We start from the raw sequence: 23,236 nt of genomic DNA, 5'->3' as shown, positions 1-23,236 counted from the left end.
CACTCTATAGGCCTATGCATTTCTGGATCCGCCCATACGTGCTACATGCGCTGCCCATCTCAAACGTTTGAATTTAATGTTCCTAATTATGTCAGGTGAAGAATACAATGCGTGCAGTTCTGTGTTGTGTAACTTTCTCCATTCTCCTGTAACTTCATCGCTCTTATCCCCAAATATTTTCCTAAGAACCTATTCTCAACACCCTTAATCTCTGTTCCTCACTCAAAGTGAGAGTCCAAGTTTCACAAACATACAGAACAAGCGGTATTATAACTGTTTTGTAAATTCTAACTTTCAGATTTTTTGACAGCAGACTAGATGACAAAAGCTTCTCAACCGAATGATAACAGGCATTTCCCATATTTATTCTGCGTTTAATTTCCTCCCGAGTGTCTTTTATAATAATAATAATAATAATAATAATAATAATAATAATAATAATAATAATAGAGCATGGAAAATCAATACAAATAGGCCTCTGTTAGTCTTTGACTCACCATTCTGGAACTGGCAATTTATTAGTAGTGAAGTTCGATTCTCCTCCCCTTTTTAGTTGCGAAGATGGCTCCTAAGCCATTGTACTGCCCGATATTTACCAATGCTCCGTCGTACGTTTGCGCAATTAATTTCTTGTTACAGTTAAATTCTTCAAAATGATAAAATACAACTTCAGATATTCTTTCGGCTGTCCTGTCATCTGAAAGTCCTGTTAATTCTTGTATTTATTACAGTTTATTTTATTTATTTTTATGTAATTGTATTTTTTATATTATATCATTTAAAATTATTTATTATTTCGTTTATTATATTCTTTTAAAATGATCAATGAACTGCATTTAAGGAGGCTATAAGGGTACTTCAAAATTCTTTTTGTAGTCTCTAAGAGGGTCTCCATCACCCAGAACGAAGGGTCGTAATATTAGGATACGCGGTCATATCCTCAAACGCAGTTAAACTCAAGCAATACCCCGCCCTTCGCACCCTCCCCTGTCCGCTAACTTTACTGCTAGAAAAAAACATTTGCTGTAATATATTTGGGTGGTTCCTCGGAAATTATTTCTGAGCTTTGCAGTGGCAACAACTCACGACAGAAAGTGAAGCTTATAGGAAATTATTATGTCGGAACGCATTGAAAATCAAAATCTGTAATTAAAATGTTTTCTATCCTCAGAGGCACGAAATTAAACTGTAGGATCATCCTCATATCCTTCATGGAGGAATCGCCACTGCTCGTAATAAAATGAAGCTGACACAATATGAAATTCAACTTGTGAAAAGTACTGAAAAGGTTGTTTTCACAGTTCTGCAGTGCAGATGTTAAATATTGTGCATTGTCGATTTTGAACTCATTTTAAGAGCGGTATTCACCCGTTTCTTAACGTTTTGTGCATTCCACAGTTTGTATTTTTAATATAAACTTCATATTATCGTTCCGGCAACTTTGATATGTCTAAACAACCGCAACGCTCAATTTTAATTTTTTTTTTTTTAGCAGAGGGTGGCATAGTGATTCTCGCGAGATTAGTGAAAATTTTACATTGGCAAAAATGTTTTTTTCGCAGCCACAGCGTGACGATCTTGTTGCGAACGTTCTTTCCGGAACTACATGTAGTTTCACATCCCTGTGTGAAAACTCGATGATGATGATGATGATGATGATGATGATGATGATGATGATGATGATGATGATGATGATGAAACAACGTTTAAAATACCGATAATGAATAAGGTTATTCAAAAGTAAGTTCCCATTTTGAAACAGTTGTATCTTCTGTACATATCAGCAGTTTGGTTTCATATAGGTACCATTACTGTTTAGAATGTTTGGGTTTTTATATCTATGCGTGTTTCGTTACTATGGTAACTATGTCACGCTGGTATAAACAATAATTGTTGTTCAGAATACAGACGTCAGTAGGAGAGTGATTTTAATAATTTTTACAATGATTTTACCTTTACATGATATGAAGATTACTGGTCCTTCTCGCTTACATCTCATTAGAAACAAACGCACAGTTCTGGATGTTCTGTTCAAAGTGTGTCATGGCTCGCTGTATGCCGTCATGTGGCTAGTCGATGAGCCTAGAGAATTCAATCTTCCTACACTTCCGCAGAGGTGTATTACTTATCTGCCAGAGAAGTTGCCTAGCAAGTACGGCCTTCATTCAGAAGAGTACTTACCAATACGTACAGTAACGCCGGTAGTGGCAGGAATGTGAACTGTTTTGAAACATGTACTGAGGTGAGTTTTTTCTTACTGTCGGGATATGGGGAGATGGTTAAGACGATTACTTATGTATTTGTTGACATTAACTTGGACGGTCAACATGGACACGGAGCATTTGATTTGTATTGTGGAATGTTGCCGTACGCAAACGATGATAACAAATACCCTGCGTACGACTTGGCCGCGCAAAACCAATGAGCTCTAAGCTAAACTGGAGACACCACCGCAATGCTCTTTCCTGTCTGAAAGCGTGACTGTAGACGCCATGTTGGTGAGGGTATTGCTCTCTCTTTCTAACTAATGTGTTTCAATGAGTTTTCTTTGCACATGCGCAGTAAACAATAAAAATACCGTTATTGTGTACGATAGCATTCACTGCAAGAGAAACAAGGACAACACTGTTAGAAAGAGATAGCAATACGCTCAGGCGCTCAGCATTCGCGTTACGCTTTTAAAGCAATGAGTGGTGCCTCCAGTTCAGTATAGAGCTCACTGCACAAAACACAGTTCGAAAGAGGTTATGGTAGCACACAGACCGTACAGACCGCCATCTGTTGCTACGACGTTCAAGTTATACCGTACACGTTCTCAAGTTCAGATTGAACGCCTTGATTAATAGGCAACTTCTCTGACACAAAAGCTGAAACTCGCTTCAAATCGCTGACTCAACAGTGACGTCATGACACACTTTGAAATGAACACCCAGTAGACCAAGGTGCTGTGCATCAGTGGTGGATTTTAGACGACCAGCGAGAGTCGAAATTTCGTAAAAACTATGATGCCAGCCTTATACAATCCGTCGCTGAGCAGTGCTTACCTTCCTGTCTACTCGTATCCGACCGAAACATTACTGTCTCAGTCGGGGAGGTGAATTGGAGAGTTAAGCTTTGTTTTTTCTGAACCACATGAGAGATAGTGAGTGGTTTCCATAACTGCGAGTTGCGAGGTTTGCGCACCTCGCAGCTATAGAAACCACTCACTATCTCTCGTGTAGTCCGGATTTGTGCGAGGCGGGTCTCGCGCGTCGCATGCCTCGGTTCAGAAAAACCAAGCGACCACAAATATTATCAGAAAATGCAGGCTCTAAATTTCTAAAAATGTTATAAAAAATGAACTCACAATTGGACAAAAATTACAAGGTACCACAACCAGACTTATTAGAACTTAAATATCTGAAAAGTATAAAAAAGGTTACTAATAATATTTTTCGTCCACACCTGTGGAGTAACGGTCAGCGCGTCTGGCCGCGAAACCAGGTGGCCCGGGTTCGAATCCCGGTCGGGACAAGTTACCTGGTTGAGGTTTTTTCCGGGGTTTTCCCTCAACCCAATACGAGCAAATGCTGGGTAACTTTCGGTGCTGGACCCCGGACTCATTTCACCAGCATTATCACCATTTCATTCAGACGCTAAATAACCTGAGATGTTGATACAGCGTCGTAAAATAACCCAATAAAATAAATAAAATAATATTTTTCAAACCAGTTTTATCAAAGTATGAAAAAAAAAAAAAAACCAAAAGAATTCTGCAGTTGCATCATTTGGTAATCATAACGTTGTTAATGGTCTCTCTGACATCTCTAATATTTTTCCTGCATGTAATAAACACTTATTTCTGAAAAGTAGACTACTCTCAGACATGTAGAGTTGTTTATTTTAATACAATAAAATTAATTTTTTATTTGTCCTATATAAAATATATTAAAACTTACATAATGTTTTGTTACCTAACTTTTCTATTTTCAAAGATATGGGCATTATTTTAGTCTGTCGTTTACATAAATACATGTTAAATCAGTGTACAAATTTTCAGAAATCTATCTGTAATGGTTGTGGAGTTACACACACACACACACAAATTCCACAATTTGGGACATCTGGCCGAAATCTACGGCTGGCCACTAGGATCCAGAATACAAAGCAGAGGTTAAATTAAAAATACAATACGATTGCGGAGAGAATATGGAACAATGATCAATTAAAAAATAAAGTACAATTTGATTTCGGAGAAACATGAGATGAAAATAATATGTGTGAAAATTTCCAAATGTTGGAAAATTTAATTTAAAGTAGAAAGTGAATTCTAAAAAATATTACTAGTGACCTTTTTTTATACTTTTATCAGATATTTAAGTTCTAATAAGTCGTGTTATGGTACCTTGTAATTTTTGTCCAATTGTAAGTTCATTTCCTTATAAAATTTTAGAAATTTAAAGCCTGCATTTTCTGATAATATTTGTGGTCGTTCACACACATATATTCTTAAGGGATACTCTGTAGTGACTCGATTGAGGTATGAGCCCAGGCCTGGTCTACGGGCTATAGCACGATCCACACGGTAAGTCTGTCAGATTTGTCTGCGCAGTAAAAAAATGAATAATAATGTCCTTGCGTATGATTTAAATTAGATCGCCAGTCCGTGTTTTTTATGATTTTAGGTCTGAGAAAGTTATTCGTCGCAATTGGCTACATTTTTAAACCCATCGGTATTATTTATACCAGAGTGAGGGCATTGCTTGATCGTTTATAACTGTAGGTAGTTTGAATATTAGCATTCAGAACCTTAAAAACCATGCCCTGCTTATCAGACTGCGCGTGAAGTTTGTGGCTGATGCAACAGGCTATGTAATGTGCGTTCAGGTGGAAATGCCCCTTCCTACACAAGTGCATTACAAACGATTATTATCAGCACCTTGTAAGTTGGAATGCTTCCATTGTCGTTTTTACCACTGCCTCTATGTATATCACTAAGACACATTAACATTGTACGGGGTTTCAAGAAACTGGGTTACTCACGGATTGCTTCTGCTGGAATTAAATTAAAATGTATATCTTTGATTTCATTCTTTTCTCGATTTATTGTGGCCTAGTTTGAACTAAAAACTGGGTGTTCATTTCAAAGTGTGTCATGACGTCACTGTTGTGAGTCAGCGATTTGAAGCGAGTTTCAGCTTTTATGTCAGAGAAGTTGCCTATTCATCAAGGCGTTCAATCTGAACTTGAGAACGTGTACGGTATAACTTGAACGTCGTAGCAGCAGATGGCTGTCTGTAAAGTCTGTGTGCTACCGTAACCTCTTTCGAATTGTGTTTTGCGCGGGCAAGTCGTACGCAGGGTATTTGTTATCATCGGTTGCGTACGGCAACATTCCACAATACAAATCAAATACTCCGTGTCCATGTTGACCGGCGAAGTTAGTGCGTAAGTAATCGTCTTAACCCTCTCCTCATATCCCGACAGTAAGAAAAAAAACTCACCTCAGTACGTGTTTCCAAACAGTTCACATTCCTGCCACTACAGGCGTTACCGTACGTATCGAAAAGTACTCTTCAGAATGAACGCCGTACTTGGTAGGCAACTTCTCTGTCACATAGGTAACACGCCTCTGCGGAAATGTAGGAAGATTGCATTCTCTAGGCTCATCGACTAGCCACGTGGCGGCATACAGCGAGCCATGACACACTTTGAACTGAACACGCAGTATATGATATGATATTTTATTCATCCATCATATGTCTGTAAGACAGATCTGTTACAATTCTGTATTATCCAGATCTAACTTACTTTACAATAAAATTTTATTTACCTATGCCAAGTCTTACTTTACTCTCTTCTAAACATATCCACATACCACATCCTCTATTCACTAAACAGGAAAACACACACACACACTTTAACACACCATTAATTTAACTGTCTCTTCCTATTTGAGTTTAAACTACCATTAAAAGTTTGCCTAATTTTTTAACTCTCTTATATTAGTTGAACTACATATTATTTTCTTATATGCTACATATCTGTTTATACTCGAAAAATTTTTATCTAACCATTTTTTCGTTGTATTGTTTATCTCTTGACATTTTAATACTACAGGGTGATCCGTTTGGGTATGGATAAAATAAAAACACCGCAAAACATTTACTACTGAACTTTATTTGTTGAAACTTTGTGCATATAACACTGAAAGATGGGAGATTCCTCAGAGCTCAACATGACCCCCATTGCGCACCCTGCAAAACTCATAACGGTTATGTAGTTCAGCTCATGTCCGTTGTAACTTAAGAGGGGCGATTTGTTGAAAAGCATGAGTAATTTTTACTCTCATATCATCAGTGTTCCTGGGTTTCTGTGAATAGACAATGTCTTTAACAAAACCCCACACAAAGAAGTCAGGAGGGGTTAGATCTGGGGAGTTTGGGGGCCAAGCCAAGAGAGATAGCTGCTTCTCGTGCTGGGTTTCGCCTGCTACTTTCTGTGTGTTTTTTTTAACACAGAACCTGTTTTTACTTAATGTTCAATACCACAACATTATGGAATCATATTTAGGTTCATTACGCACACCATACTCACGTCAAAATTCCCTTTGAACTCTTTTAACACTCAAATTTAGCATACCAAAGAACACATTGTTCGCGCTGTTGATTTGTAGTAGCCATTTTAATCACCTACGATTTTCATTTATCTTCAGATTATGCATTGTTGATTGTCATATATGGGAACTCCCATCTTTTAATCATAATATAACCGGCAAGAAATTTTTCCTACTATCATAATAGTTTTATAATAATAAATTAATATTATCCAGACTGTATATGAAACGACTCTTCTCCCATGCCGTAAAGGGGACAGATATCCTACTCAACTGTACCCCTCCAGTTTTTCATTTTCCATTTTCCTAGTCTCCACCAAGCTATTTTATTCTTACATATGTTCTTGTTCCCATGACGTTTTTATGTCCATAAAATTACATAATGTTCTTAATAATCATTTGAAACTTTGATATAACTATTGTGTCGTAATTTCGTTAAACCTTTCTTTTACGATTTTACAAATTACATTTAAATCATTACCCCAAATTCATCCCATAAACATTTTAGATCTAATCTACTCACGTTGTTCTATAAATCTTGTAGCCGATTATATTTCAAATTCGTGTCCCGAAGAAAATGCAAACACTTATTTTCAATGGTACTATTCTCTTTCGCCGTGATATGACCTAAGCATTTTATTTTCCTTACTAGAATCGTTCCCATAACACTATCTACTTCAATTTCGCATTTAGCAGCTAGGTTAGAAGCGGTTTGAACTAATGCATTGGTAAATGTCAGAACTGAGTTATCTGCCGCGATGAAAATGCTAACCAACTATAAAAAAGAATAACACAACGGTCATTCTACAATAATTCCATGGTATAAAAAAAAACAATGATTTCGAACGTGCCGTACTTTCGTCTATTTACGAGTGACCTTATCTGGTAATTATTTTTAGTGTTTCCATTGTTTTATATTTCAAATAAAGATCCATTACTTTTTTACATTCCCTTGTAAATTTCCGGTAATTCGTAGATAATGAATAGATCCCGGATTTATATGCACTATAAAGTACAGGGACATCATTTTATTTTTACTAACATTTTTAATATTAACCTGGCTATACCTTTCGATCAACGCCGTTTACTACCCCCGTCCACGACTGGAGTTCGATGATACTGGCGTAATGTACAAACAAATCAGTTTGCTAGGTATAGGAGGGAAGAAAAGTAGTTCATCCATTTACGTAAACTAGGAAATATCGCGATTTTGAATTGATTATTTTCATTAGGTTTTTGTTTAATCAAAATACAATACTGTATTAACAATGAGTGTTTTTACTCACGAATTGAGCTGTCCATGCGGACGTATTCATTATGCAGTGTAATATTATACTGTCTACAGCACATTAGCGTACATATAGAGAATGAAGTTAAATTGAAAAATAATCATAATATGGATATTTAAACACATTTTTGAAAATGGTGGCCGTTCATTTCGATACAGGCTTCAGTTCTAATGTGTATATTATCGCACTATAGCTTATTGTACCTAATCCCAATTACCAGTTTCGTCCTTCGTACTAGTAACTCATGTTGAAATAATTATGTACCTACTCTATAAAAGAGTACCTTACGTACTGTAAATTCAATCTTCACTTCTGGCCGAACCGAAAGGATAAAATTACTCAGACATACTATCTACTGTCCGTCCAAGTGGTTATGTCGTAGGGTCGTAGAAAGGGAGGAAATCACGAGACAGTTAATTACTTAACGAGGCTCTTTTATTGAAGTTATTTAAAACAGTTGTATAATATTACGTAGACGTCCAATTCCTAACAGAAATTAATGCTCTCAGAAAAGTACTAAGACAGCCCAGTCACTAGCTGGCGAATAAAAGCTGGTGGGGGGGAAACCGGGATACGACGTAGGCAAATGGATGACAGTACCTGCGCGAAAATGATTCAATATTGAAAGCTCTTTCGTCACTGGAAAACGCGAACATATTTTTGGAACGTACTGTTCACTGTGACCGTAAGGCTACTATGACTGTATATGCGGTCTTGGATCTGTGTGGAAGACGGTTGAACTTCATTAGTAAAAGAAGTGGGAGTGAAGTACATTAAAAAACTCAGGTACAATAAAAATTGAAGTAAAAATAAAATGATGTCCCTGTAGTATTGCTACATCTTATATATTTAACCAGCCTCCACACGTGTGATATCACATATATCTGGATATTTAACTGTGGTATGGGAAGAAGTGCTCATTATGTCCAATCATAGTTCCCTTTAAAGAAAGTGGACAAAACAAATTTAAGCGCAACGTCTTTTGATAACGTCAATAACGGTAACTTGCACGTGTAATATTCTCGGCGTGCGGTTCAAAAGGTAACTACATGCCTTATTTAGGTATTACTAGATAAAGACATCTATGACGTAGTGCAGAGGGCGGCCACTAGAGGGAACCCAAAAGTTGGAACTTAAACTGAGACGATTCTGTCCGACGCCGGGGTTGGTATCCGGTGTGGCTTAGTGGATAAAGCATCAGCACGTAGAGCTGAAAACCCGGGTTCAAATCCCGGCACCGGAGAGAATTTTTCTCCGTTCCATTACTCTTTCATCGTAAAGACTGGAAGATTTAAACTTCATAATGTTGTAAACCACGCTTTCTCAACCGTAATGTACACCCAAATATAATTAATGTAATTTGTAACGTATAATGCATATAAATTCGGGCTCTAAGTAATACGGATAGAATCCGTCCAATTGTAAGACAAATTTTTGTACGCAGAACGTCTGCCGAATTTTAGAACTCAGGGATACTGGGAAGATGTATTTCTGAAAGAATCACTTATTTGCAACATCACAGTACTTTATCTTATACTTCGTACAATGAGAAAGTAAAGTCGGGACTTTGGAGATACAGAGTAATATTGAAAAGAAAGGTCACAGTTAGTCGTCATACTTTAGCTCTGGATCTTGTAATGGAATAGTAATGTTGATGAATGCCACTTCTCTTCTTGTTTCAGTTAACTCTTAGGTGGAGCATAGGACCTCCATGAGCGTTTTCCATCCGGATCTACAGTGACACTCTAATGTCGCTCAGCGACTAACAAACGCAGGCTGCCTCGGCCGAAGCGAGCGCTCTCGCCGGTTAAATTGGTCCCGTAACCACGACAAAAAAAAAACAGGCTTATCTTATTTATTGTTTTCCATCGAAAAATTAATAGTGACCCGTATGGTGGATAAGGTCGTAGTTGGGGGTTTTTTCTCGGGGTCCTCCCGTTTCCCCATATTAAACATCTACATCATTTCGTCAACATTTCTCCATTTCGTCGCCATTTCATAGCACTCCCCGATGCACGGAGGGGGCTGAGTTAAGCCTTGGTTCTTCTGAACCGACGCATGCGAGTTGCGAGGCCCGCCTCGCACAAATCCGGACTACACGAGAGATAGTGAGTGGTTTCTATAGCAACGAGGTGCGCAGAACTCGCATCTCGCAGTTATAGAAAGCACTCACTATCTCTCGTGTAGTCCGGATTTGTGCGAGGCGGGCCTCGCAACTCGCATGCGTCGGTTCAGAAAAACCAAGGCTTTAGGAACGAGTGGGGTTGCGCTCGATACCTGGGTACGCAGCGAACCTTAGTGTAGTCAGCCGGCGCGGGTTTGGGAATGCATCTAACTTGAGAGTTAACACAATAGATCTTGAAAGCTCGCAGTGCTGGGGCGTAGTGCCCCCTCTCGAAATTAAATTCCATACCTTGTTTTATTTTTTTACCATCATATACAGTATAGACTTGAGAAAACAATTACAATAATTTATTCTTGAGACTGGATCATATTCACTTAATTTATAGATCACTTGTGTTTTGTGTGGATGTGCGTTCATTAAGTAATATACCACATTTTTATTTCCCTAATTCATTGATTACAAATAGACCTACCTTTTTTCCACATATAAATACATATTTTTTCCAAATAGTTCCTGTTCAAATCTATGATCTTACACCACCTCTAGATGGTAGAGTCTGTGTGTCTATAGGTACCACCACAGTCTAGTATATACAGTCACGAAGCTTGAGTTGATGAGGGAACTAGAAACCGGTACTATTTCGCGTTGTCTGTGTTGAGGCGATAGTAGCGATCCTAGTGGTTAGCAACTATCTATGGATACATATTCCCTACGTATTGAGCTTCGCGACTGTATATATTACACTGTGGTACCACTCTGCTGGTCATCCTCTCAGCCACGTCTTTACTTCGGCTACGACCTCCTCATCATCATTGTATCGCTTTCCGCGGATTGCATCTTTCAGACCATATAGTTGGAATTAGATGCTGCATGATCCGGCCAGTTTGTTTCATGCCATTATTGCCCAACGCGTGACAGATGAATTAACTTCAAACAAATGGGGGGGGGGGGGAACAATTCTTTGACTTTCTCTTTCTTTTAATGCCAGTCTCATTTCATAATTCCACATACTTTGTTAGCAATTATTAATTAAGATATGGGAAGTTTGAAAGGGACACTGTGTATTTCAATGTTGTGGCTATATTGCTACATTTCTCTTCAACAGTGCCACAAAACTTCTGCTTGAAATAATGACGATACCTGAATAATAAACTTTTTTCTACTTATCTGATAGTGTTGCACAGCTATTCAGTTTTCAAAGTGCAGGTGCGGGATTTCAATGAAGTGATCAAAGCAACGTGGAACTGAGTGATATGCACATCTGACTAAAGCCACTTTTTTCACATTCCACAGCACTTCCGCATCAAGTAATTTTAAATTATGTAACTAGCAAAACACAAGATCGAGCTGACTTCAAGGGAAACAGGTTGTCACAATTTAAAACTTTAAAAGAATTAGTAATGTCACAATTTGATAGGTCAAGGGCGTACGGATCTACAGTATCTCAATAGGAGTAAGCGTAAGTCGGTGGAATTAACCATTGAAAGGAAGAAATAAATTGTTGATCGTTTGAGTTGTGGTGTTTGTAGTTGTAGGAAAGTTGCAGAAGAGATTGGAATTTCTAAATCAACAGTTTCAAACATTTGCCACAATAGGACCTCAATATAAAATGCATGGGATCAAAATTGCATTGGGGAAAGAAAAAGAGATCGCAAAACTGTTAATAATAATAATAATAATAATAATAATAATAATAATAATAATAATAATAATAATAATAATAATAATTTTTATTTTCGCTGGCAGAGTTAAGGCCATAAGGCCTTCTCTTCCACTCAACCAGCCTTAATCAATACAATACATATTTAAATTACGAATATTTACACTACACTTAAAAGGTACTCCAGCAATATTCTTCAGTTAAGTTTTAACGACTAGTGGACTACATATTTATTTAAATTTAGATAAACCTATAAGGTAAAGTAGTAACATAATTTATGAGTCAATTTAATTCAACCAATTGTAATTAATTTGAGATTTGAGATAACTAGTAAAACGATGAAAATTAATTTAATATAAGCTGACTAGAACTATGTTACAGGGAGAAAAAACTATATATATCTAAAATATACTTCTATAATGAGAATATTAATGTAATTGCCATTAGATGTTTTGTAAATCTATTTAGAGAAATTAATGATAATAATAAGAATGGACAGATGTTAGTTTCATTATATGTAATAAATATTTAATTTGTCAAGTAAGAATTTATGTAATTTTGACCTAAATGAAGTTATTGTCCAACAACCCCTTACATCACTCGGTAGCGAGTTCCAATTTCTAGCAACTGAAGAAGCAAATGAAGAATATAAAGATGTCTTGTGGTAGGGTATAATGAGTAAATTGTTATGATGAGATCTTGTACTTAACTGATGATATGCGGATAAATCAAAGACGAATTAAATGACAAAGTTTATGAATAGCCTACAGAAGTTACTTAACATTATGCACAGCAATTTCCTTCAATTGCATGCTAAAAGAAATGTATATCTCCCTTTACCTTTGTCAATCCGTTGGGTTGGACGATTTTTTATTGAACCATACGTGTACAGGTTAGAGAAGTTCCTTCTTCTTCATCTTTCCCTTTTACTTCACTGCGTTGGGTCTGCCTCGATCCATCTCCTCCATTCCCCCCTATCCCTCACCATTCTTCTCGGTTCCTCAATTCCTTTCCCTCTTTTCCTTGCCATCATCTCAATATTATCCATATACTTCGTCCTTGGTCTTCCCTTCCCTCTTCTACCTTCCATCATTGCCTCCATTACTTGCTTTGGTTTTCTTTCTTCTCCCATTCGCACCATGTGTTCATACTACTTTAGTTGTTTTCTTCTTAACTTCTCTTCCACTGATTTCTATTTTAATTCCTCTCTAATTCTCTCATTTCGTACTCTATCCTTCTTTGTTTTTCCAACTACTCTTCGGTAGCATTTCATTTTAATATCTGTAATATTACTTATGCTGTCCTGGGTCCGTCTCAAAGAGCGAAGAACTATTCACTCTCTCACTTTACTCTTCAGTATTCTTCAAACCTCTAACCCTAGCTACCTAGCTTCTCGTTTTCAACATTTGTCCACATATCACGAAATAGATACTCGCTTACAACACCATATCACACTCTCCATTCCTAAACACGGAACATCCTTCTACTCTTCATCTTTCACCGACTCTGCAGCTCATCTCTGGAACTCTCTACCACAACATGTCAGAGGCTGTCGGACATTGTCTAGTTTCAAAAATAAATTAAAATTGCACTTTTTGAAATAGATTCCTTTCACCTATAAGCCCTTTTCTCTGCCATAGTTTTGTAAAAATATAGACTAATATTTCTTTTTCCTTCCTTTCCCCTTTTTGTTCTCTTTATCAGCTGATGAATTTATTATCATAGCCTTTTTATCGTGAATTTTATTCAATTTTCATATTTCTTTTCTTTTTTATTATTATTTTATTACATTCCATTTTGATGTATTCTTCCTTACGTTTTTCCATATTAACCATTTGTACTAAATGAGTTGCTTTCACTATATTCCAATGTATTTTACTTTCTTTTTTTCTATTATGCTATTATTATTATTATTATTATTATTATTATTTTGTAATATGTTAGTATTCTTTTATTTAACTTTTTGTTAAATTTTAACTGCTTGTATACTTTGTGACCTGGTAGAGTGTAAGAGAAGGCCCTATGGCCTTAACTCTGCCAGTATAAATAAAGAAATAAAGAATTATTATTATTATTATTATTATTATTATTATTATTATTATTATTATTATTATTATTATTATTATTATTATTATTCTCCTCTCATTTGTCACTGGCCAACTTTCCCCTCCATACAGCAAGGTTGGTTGTATAACGGATTTGTATATCTGTAATTTTGTTTTAGGCAGTATTTCTTTTTTCCCAAATATTAAGTTACTTAATTGATAGTAAATATTACAGGCTTTTTTGGTTCGGTTTAATATTTCTTCTTTCGTTTTTCCATTTTGGTGTATAATAATTTCAAGATATTCATAAGTTTTCACCTGTTCTAGTTCTTTCCTCTGACAAATAATATGGATTGTTTCTTCCATTCTACCCATTTCCATACTTCACTCTTTTTGGTATTTACTATCATTCCCTTACTTTTTAATTTTTCCGTAGGGAGAAGTTTCACTGTATTATAATTTTTACAGCAGATATTTAAATATTTGAGAAACAACACATGTCCACTAACTTTAGGACACCCTGGCTCTTTCATCAAGTACAGTCAACTCCGGATATAGTGAACCTTTACAGACTTCCATATTTCGTTTACTATATCCGAGGTTCACTAAATCCGAAGTGTCTCTTCCCTAACCTTGACAGAAATGAATGAAATTGTGAACAAGAAAATAAAATAATTCATTTTTGTGGAATGGATTACACTGTATACTGTTTACTGTTACTCACAGTTGATTTACTTAAACTATGCTATCGACCCATGTCCACTTTCAAAAGACCACGTTGAATGTCACTTATAATATTCACCTTACCTTCCAAAGAAACACTTTACACTTCGATAATATTGTATACAGTACATTCTCTGTTGGAACACCAGAAACAGACTGATCAGGTAGAAATGACAAACGCTGTTATAGTGTGACTGCGTACTCGGCCTTGGAATTTCCCAGGTCACTTAATGAAAACTGGTAGGGGGTTGATGGAGTTTGAAAGCCATCGAAATCTTACCTTCATTTATACTCTGATCGTAATGTCAGTCCCATTTTAATAAAGGAAGGCAATTTCATTTTCCGTTGTTTCGATGCTATCTGTCATAATGGAAATGTTTCTGAGAACAAAAGGCAACCCTTTGACGGTGGAGGATTAGAAATGACTGTAAAGCGCCTGAGAACCGAATGTCAGCCCTTCGACGATGAAGTAAGGCAAGGTCGTCTAGCATTGTCTGGATTTACAGTACAGCTCATTGTCTAGGAATCACTAATCCTACCTTTATTCTTTGACTAAAGGAGTAAGAAACGTAATGTTGTTCTCAATACTTTCTTTCAGTTTTACACAAGAAGGTCTGACTTCAAATAAGAATTTGTCAGGATACAGGGTTCACTATAACTGAAGTGAGGGTTCACTGTAAACGGAAATATTAATGTACTTTTTAATGTATGCGGGCCGGGACCAACGATTATGTTCACTATAGCCGAATGTTCACTATAACAGAGTTCACTATATCCAGAGTTGACTGTATAATTAAAGGTTGTTTTAAAATATTTAGAAATATTGCAATTCATATGAAAAATTCACCCTAAAAAGATACGAACTTATGTCTATATACAATATTTATAGACTGCACAGTTTTTTTACAGTATGATTAACACTTGTCATTTCTGTTTTATATTTTGCAGATGGCAACACTACGGGGTCGGCAAGTGACAATGATGTTGTGCTCATTGCAGTTGTGCGTATGGTGCGTGAGAGCAGTGTGGCAGAACGCTCGTTGCTCGAGCCTAGTAAGGACGAATATGTAACTCGTCATCTCATCGACGGCCGTATCATCTATAGTGATCACAGGTATGAGTGCGTAGTTGGATTAGAGTAAGTTACCGCGTTCACCTCTTCTAATGAACCAATTAGGGAGACAGGAGGAAGTGTGAATTGAAAGGTACACGATGTCGCATCTTTGCAAGAGTTCTTGGGGCGCATCTCATTATTTATGTGAGCTCCTAGCCTAAAGGCCACTTGTCTCGCAGCATTGATACAGCCCCACTTAAGGGACTGAAGTAAATTTTGAAAAGGGAAAAGCCGAATGAACCATCAACTAGTAGATCTTTAAGCGACCTGGAAATTAAGACAGCCACACACAAGTACCCACAATAACACAGATAGCTACTACTGCCATTGCACTACGTTACGAAGACAGTTCTCAAATTTTCGGTAGTGTATGAGAGATGATTTTCACGAAATAAAGCCTTATAGGCGAAAATATTCATTTGAAATCACAAGTTGTAAGTCTGTAATATTCACGTGATTCTGCTTGTGAAATCATTAAATACTAGTGTCGTGACAGACTAGTATTTCTGGTGAAGGGTTAAATTTGCCGCTTTTTCTGAGTCAGAATATATATGGTTTATTAAAGTTATCATTTACGTCCTTTAAATGGCATATTTAGAAGCGTGTTGGACGAAATAGCGCCAATAGTAAGTTCTATCTTCATGGTAATTTTTCTCAAAACAACGTTTTGTAATTTTCTATGGATCTTGTCTCAGAAACTAGAAATCCAGTTTGATTCAAATTTTGCATATATGCTTATTATACTATATTACACCAAGCAACAAACACTCATATTGATACGTCTTAAGGCTCTTTCATACTGCATGTTAAATATTTTGAAAACTTTTTTTTTCCAATTTGAAATGTTGAACATTACAATTAATTTTCTGAAAGAAAAAATCGCACTTCTGCCTATGATAGTTTTTTTTAGAAAAAGTACATTCTGCCTATGATAGTTTTTTCTAGAAAAAAGTACATTAAAAACCAATTTTTCGAATTAAAAAAAAAATTCAAAGAACTCATCATATAGGTAAACACATCATCTAATCAGAATGAAATTCATGTGGCATATGCAAGACGCACATATTCAGGTTTTTCGAAAATTTAGTGTTTGGGTGTAGTAGTTTCAAGATTAAATGGTAACCTATCTGTTTTGGTTGCTTAGTTTTTAACCTCCCCTTAAGAGGAGGAGAGGTACACCATTGGCCTGCAAAAATGGAGTGAAATTCATTTTTTTTTCAATCTCAGCTACTATAAAAGCTAAATGAACAAAACTTTTCAAGTCATATTTAAGAAACTGAGTATGAAATTTTCCAATTATATTTTATATATTTTTTATTTACATATTGGTTCTTTGATATGAGCGATAAAAAGGTAAATTGTAACTCACCATGAGACCTCAAGGAGTTCAGACTGGGAACAAGAGAAGTCCCTATTTCTCGTCAACTGTCTTTGAACGTTAAGCGAAAGCACACGTAGACAGGAAATTACACTAAATTTGTGTCAGCACTGCTTTAGATCAATGTAGAACATTGAGTCTATGCTAAACGGATGTAAAGGACTGAGGGAATGTTCTTGTTTAGCTAAACTACAAGACAAAGCTAATTAAAAACAAAAAGAGTAAGGTACATGATGACATCTTTTCTTTTCGGTGCCTGATCTTCAGCTGTTTTGAATTCTTTTAATCTTGGCAGGTGTTTTGGCTAAGAATGTCATTAATTCATGTAAGTAACGCTATGTATTCATCTTTAGGGACGAGGAAAGCTTAGTAAAGGCAGTAATTCGTTTTGTTTTTCTATAGTTGAGTTGTCAAGAGCTCCTGAGTCTGAAGCAAAAAGGAAAACCTGAGCAGTGCCGGGTACTTTTAGCTAGTGTTTTATAAAGTGTAAAGTATGTATGTTAAGCATTAAAAGTTTCGTTCATTTAGCTTTTATAGTACCTGAGATATAAAAAAAATGAATTTCACCAAATTTTTGCAGGTCAGTGATATACTTCCCCCTTATCCTGTATATTACACATTTTTACATTACAAATGGACTGCCCAGAACTTCTTTTTAAATGTATATATAATAGTTGAGTGCCTTAATTTGAAAGTTTGACGTATGACACATGTGTCACTCGATTTTTTGCACTCATCCTGTGTCAGTGATAAGTCATTGCAGTTTTCAAATATAGCTTACTGTGCACGCAACAGGTTCGTTATGCAACAGACGGGTTACAAGAAATATCTCATAATAATAGTGAGTACTTCGTCATTGGATGACAGTGAGCAGATATCTTTATCTTATTGTGAATATTATCATGACAGTCAAATAATTACATTGTCACTTTTTTGTCATTATAATGGCAGCTTTCTGTTCAATATGTTGCAACCACTGCCGAGGGGAGGGGCAGGATCGTGGAAGCATGAAACTTGCATGCATTTCAGCACATGCAGCTGTTGTTATATATACACCTCATTATGCAGGTTGCAAGGATATAATTGAAAGAGAAATATGTAGCAACGTACACACGTGTGTGTGAAGTTAAATGTTACAAAGAAAAAAACAAGGTTATTCTGGTGATTTACTCGTATAAACTGGAAACCTTGACAGAGTTTATAAAATATTGGAGTTACATAGTCTGCATTAGCCTGCATGTATAAATATATTATAAATTCTGCAGTAGAAGCCATAAAAAATGATTGAAGAATGGTGTTTGTTGTTTAGAACATTTGAAGGGTTCAGATCCATAGTGGGCCAAGCGCCGTATATTAAAAGCGGAGAGAACAAGGGTTAAAATTAAATGAATACCATAATTCAATGAAACATATAGCAAGTGATATAAAATATGCACATTAAAACTAAATTATATGTCAATTTTCATTAAACTATGTTATTCACTTGATTTTAACCCTTGCTTTCTCCGATTTTAATTCGAAGCAACAATAAACTTTCACAGTGGCGACCCATTTATAGTGGAGTACGACAAGGCTGTGGCCTTTCACCACTTCTGTTTATTATATATATAAATAGAACCATTCAAGATTGGCGACAGACACGCCACGGATTTATTCCAATTAATCGAAATTTGCAGCTTGATGCTTTACTTTTCGCTGATGATTTAGTTCTCATGGTATCAACTGAAGATTACAATATTCAGTACACAATTTAAATGTGATCAGTGAAAAATATAACATGGAAATTAATATTGAAAAAACAAAAATCATGTCATTTTGTGGGAAATTCCCTGTACCAAGTAAAATCTGTTTGGATAATAAAATAATAGAAAGAGTAAATACCTTCAATTTCCTTGGCTATACACTATCACTTATGATGAAGTAGATATTGCTGAAAAAATATGTAAATATAATAAAACAATGGGGATCATTAATAAAATCATGAAACCTTCACTAGTACAAAGACACACAAGAATAGGCTTGTATAAAACCTTAGCACAGCCAGTATTAAGCTATGATAGCGAAGCATGGACTGTGAAGAATAAAGATGTCAGTAGAATAACAGCAAGTGAGATGAGGTTTATGAGAGCAACAGCTGGATATACTCGCTGGGATCATAAAAAAAATGAGGACAAATAGAACCCATTATGCAGTTCATCAGCAAATATCAACTTCAGTGGAAGGGTCATCTCGAACGAATGAATCGATGCAGAATTCCAAAAGCACTGTTTCATTACCATCCGTATGGCAAAAGATCTCTAGGCCGTCCAAAGAAGAGATGGACTGAAAATTCTAGTTTGAGACCATAACAGGCTACTTGGCCTAATACTTGTTAGGAAGACGACGACGCTTTCTCCGATTTTAATAAATGGCGCTTGGCCCACTATGGCTCTGAACCCTTCATTTGCAACAGGTGATCAGGCTGTTGATCGCAAATGATTGCTTGTATCCGACAATATCTGAGTTGAGATGCGGTTAATATGTGTTACTGAGCTGAGCCTTGTGTAAGTGAGGAAATCTATAAAATTCTCGAGACAGTTTGTCAGCTAACACTCCCTCTTCAAATATGGTTGTCAGTGCTGCCGTACCTCAATTGTACATAAGCAGGAACAATATGAAAATGTTCCTGCTAGGCAGTTCCTCCCCTATCAATCTATTATCGGAGATAATTAATTCTGTTTAATTTCTTTTTATTATCCAATTTAATAAACCCTAGTTCATCCTGAGGTATATTAGGATTATAGTTGGCATCAAAATACATATTTTATAACCAATAAACAATAGTAAAGTGATAATATAAAATAGTGGTCACAGTTACAATTTACATGAATTATGTAGAAGCATGTACATTAGTGAAAGAATGGCTCCTGTTAAAGATTAATGAGATGTTTGAGGAATAATCCATGTAAAAGGTATACAAGAATGTCTAACCGTTTCAGAGTAAATCACGATCTTAAAAAGGTAGTCAATAGTAGATTAATAAAACAAAGTTTCACTTTCACTTTCAAATTACGACCAATTAAAAATACAGTTCGAGAATGGGATTCGTCATCAAGAGCGTCACGGCGAGATGAAGTTATACTTACTCGGTTGAGGATTGGTCACTGTCGTTTGACACATGGTCACCTATTGTCTTGCAAACTTCCACCGGAATGTGACACTTGCCATGCCCTTCTTACGGTGGAACATTTTTTACTCCACTGTCGCAAATATGATTTGCCTCGACGCCAGTATGCAATACGTCCAACGTTACGTGACGCTCTTGGCAATGATTTTAATTGTGTCAATGCAGTGTTGAGGTATTTACGTAGCACTGAACTCGACAAGGTGATCTAAGTTTTAATGTCCTTTTAGCCCATTGTTATTTCTTCTCCAGACCCTTTACATCTGGAGATTATTTTAGTTACATTTCTTTTAATACAGTTTATTACTCGGACCTTATACATCCGATTTTTAATGATTGTTGTTATAAAACACTGCCACATATTTCTTGTGGCAGTGTTTGTTTCATACTTTATGATTGTCTCACATTATCTTGGGACTACTATGTGTTCGTTTTAATGTTATTGTATATCAGGAGTCACCTTGTCCATCCAATATTAGTGTGTTTTAATGTGTCAAAGTTTTTAGTCAGTGTGTATTTGAGTTATGCAAAAACAATTTAATTTCACCACAAAAAGAAAAACAATAGGCATGGGCGCAAATAGCCATTGATGCTGACGCGCCCTTCAAATTTCACTATCCATTCTTCACTTTCAAATTAATACTTAATTCATGAACAATGAAACATTTAAGAGTAATAAAGAGATATTACAAGCAATGATTTACGATTACAAGTTACATACATGATTCAGGTACAATTGCAATAATTAAAATATAACACAAGTAATGACAATACAACTAACGAATACCGAAATTCTTGTCGGGCAATATATTATAATGATAGGGGCAATACATAAGATTTAAAAACAAATGTAAACAGTACAGTAAAGGAATAGTAGAAAATTTGACTTAAGATTACAAATTAAACACATTCTGTTTTAGTTAAACATACCAGTAGATACTGGAAATCAACCAGCCACTCAATGTGAATGTACTGTGTGTGTTATTTATATGTACATTTCTGTTTGCAGAATCTCCGTGGTTGCAGGCTACATGGCAGAAGAAGTTGCAGGGGAATCTGCTTTCAAGTTTATGCACAGAGATGATGTGCGTTTTACTATCATTGCTTTACGACAAAGTAAGTAAAAGAAACGTATACAAATATCCGAATATGATAGTATTAAATTTATTTTGTAGTTTTCAATAGCAGTTCATGATATCAGTGGTGTGGCATCAGGAGAGGCACAGGGACATTTGCCCCAGGTGCAAAATTTAAGAAGAAAAAAAAAGTACTGTATCAAATTTATTATCAATAAGGTGATTCGTAAAAAAAAAAAAAATAAAATAAAATAAAATAAAATAAGAGCAGTTCTCAGATCCTATTTGGTGTACTGAAGTCTGTATGTCTGACTCTTATTACAAGTGTCAAACGGAAAGTTCTTTTTCTGATTATATGTTATTCAGTGTGAATTCATATTTAAATCATATTGAAAATGTGATTATTCATTGTAAACATCACATACCAGGAAAACATCTACGAAAGTTTTTCTTTCATCTTTTCCCCCCCTCCTGAAATAATTATTCCCGGCGTCACTCCCCCTCTTTGCTTACGTCTTAGGAAGTGAAGGCACTATAAAATCTAAGTTATTCTATTATTATTCTATTATTATTACTGCAGTGACCAGTTTTAGAGTTGATGTGTCAGTTTGTTTTATGTGTATCTAATTGTTTTAGTTATTTTCTCAGAAGCTATCTCAAGGTTCCTCCTTCCATTTAAACTTTTAAAACACAAGGACAAAAATGTATATAATCCCTTCTGCGTTAATAGCCGTTATAAATTGCACGTAAAAATATTTGCATTCTAGACTGTTGTATGTAAGACCAAAGATTTCATACAAGACGTACTCCAAAACAGTTATATTTTGTCCTTGAATAAAGATTTTAAACATACTGACGAAGCAGTCTGCTCTCCAAAGAAACTCAGTGAAACTGCTGTTTGTTTGGCTATATGCCAATATTTAGAGTGTTTATTTTTGAAGTGTCATTAAAGAGCTGGAGTTTGTAGAGTATTAAATTTACATAATTTATCCGTGTTCATATATTAAGAATTCTACTCCATTAGGTTTGAATCCTTAGTATTGTGTATACATAGTGAGCTGTTAATAATAAATAATTATTTTGCAATACACGTTGAAGCATAACAACTAATTTGTATGAAAATTGAAGTCTTATACATGGTTCGCATTTTTACATGCAGTGTTTATACTTCATGCTTGCTTCATGCTGATACTTCTCTTTTAAATTTAAGCAAATGAAGAACACAGAGAACGGGAAAAATAACATGTCCAAACCACAGTCTACTATATACAGTCGCGAAGCTCAATATGTAGTAAAAATGCAAACATGGGTAGTTGCCCACCACTAGGATCGCTACTATCGCCTCATCATCGCAGATCTCTCTCCTAGCAGACGACAAAATATGTTACACTTTCGTTGTCGTGTTCTTTTGGAAAAATTAACACCTTCCTTCCATTATTGAAATATTAAATGCATAAAGTTAATTTATTATTTTAATGAAGTATATTAAATTCCACCATAAACTCGAAGATACCTGCAAGAAATAGGTTAATATTATTTTTGTTTGTGCAAAACGAACTGAAATTTACTATAATCGCTTCACTCATTCAAGATTATAGCGATAATTAACTACGAAACCAATAAATATTAATTTGCATTTCCCTTTACAGCAATAATAATGGAAATATGAATTAATGGAGTAACTTACGTGTACCAGTACTTGTATTGTAGGCTTACGTAGTTAACAAAGTGGGATGAGGTTAAGCAATAATAATCACACCAGAATTGGAAATAAAACGTGATCAATAAATTTTATTGTAATAGACTGTTTCTACGTCTCTATTAAAGTTTCAAATAAAAATAACAACAAAATTAACAGCTATAATTAAAAACATATCCTTTGAAAAAAAAAAGTAGGCCTAAGCAATAATAATCCTACCAGAATTGAAAATAAAACGTGATCAATAAATTTCATTAAAACAAACTTAATTTTTCTACGTCTCTAGTAAAATATTATTATTCCAATTATTGTATTTTAGCCATTAACATTTTCATTACAACCAATAACGAACATTTCACAAGCATCAAT

At 35.5% G+C, this 23,236-nt stretch overlaps 1 protein-coding gene across 2 annotated transcripts in view; it reads left to right on the top strand.

The window, feature by feature from the left end:
* Positions 1-23,236, top strand: part of LOC138701302 (aryl hydrocarbon receptor nuclear translocator homolog) — an 824,740-nt gene that overhangs the window by 759,836 nt on the left and 41,668 nt on the right. For both annotated transcript variants that reach the window (XM_069828046.1, XM_069828047.1), the window contains 2 exons: positions 15,386-15,551; positions 21,102-21,208. In XM_069828046.1, coding sequence (XP_069684147.1) covers positions 15,386-15,551; positions 21,102-21,208 — 273 coding nt within the window. The remainder of the gene's footprint in view (positions 1-15,385; positions 15,552-21,101; positions 21,209-23,236) is intronic.

The sequence above is a fragment of the Periplaneta americana genome, chromosome 6 (assembly GCF_040183065.1).
Source record: "Periplaneta americana isolate PAMFEO1 chromosome 6, P.americana_PAMFEO1_priV1, whole genome shotgun sequence".
NCBI classification, from domain to species: Eukaryota; Metazoa; Arthropoda; class Insecta; order Blattodea; family Blattidae; genus Periplaneta; species Periplaneta americana.
This window is presented reverse-complemented; position numbering and strand designations above follow the sequence as displayed.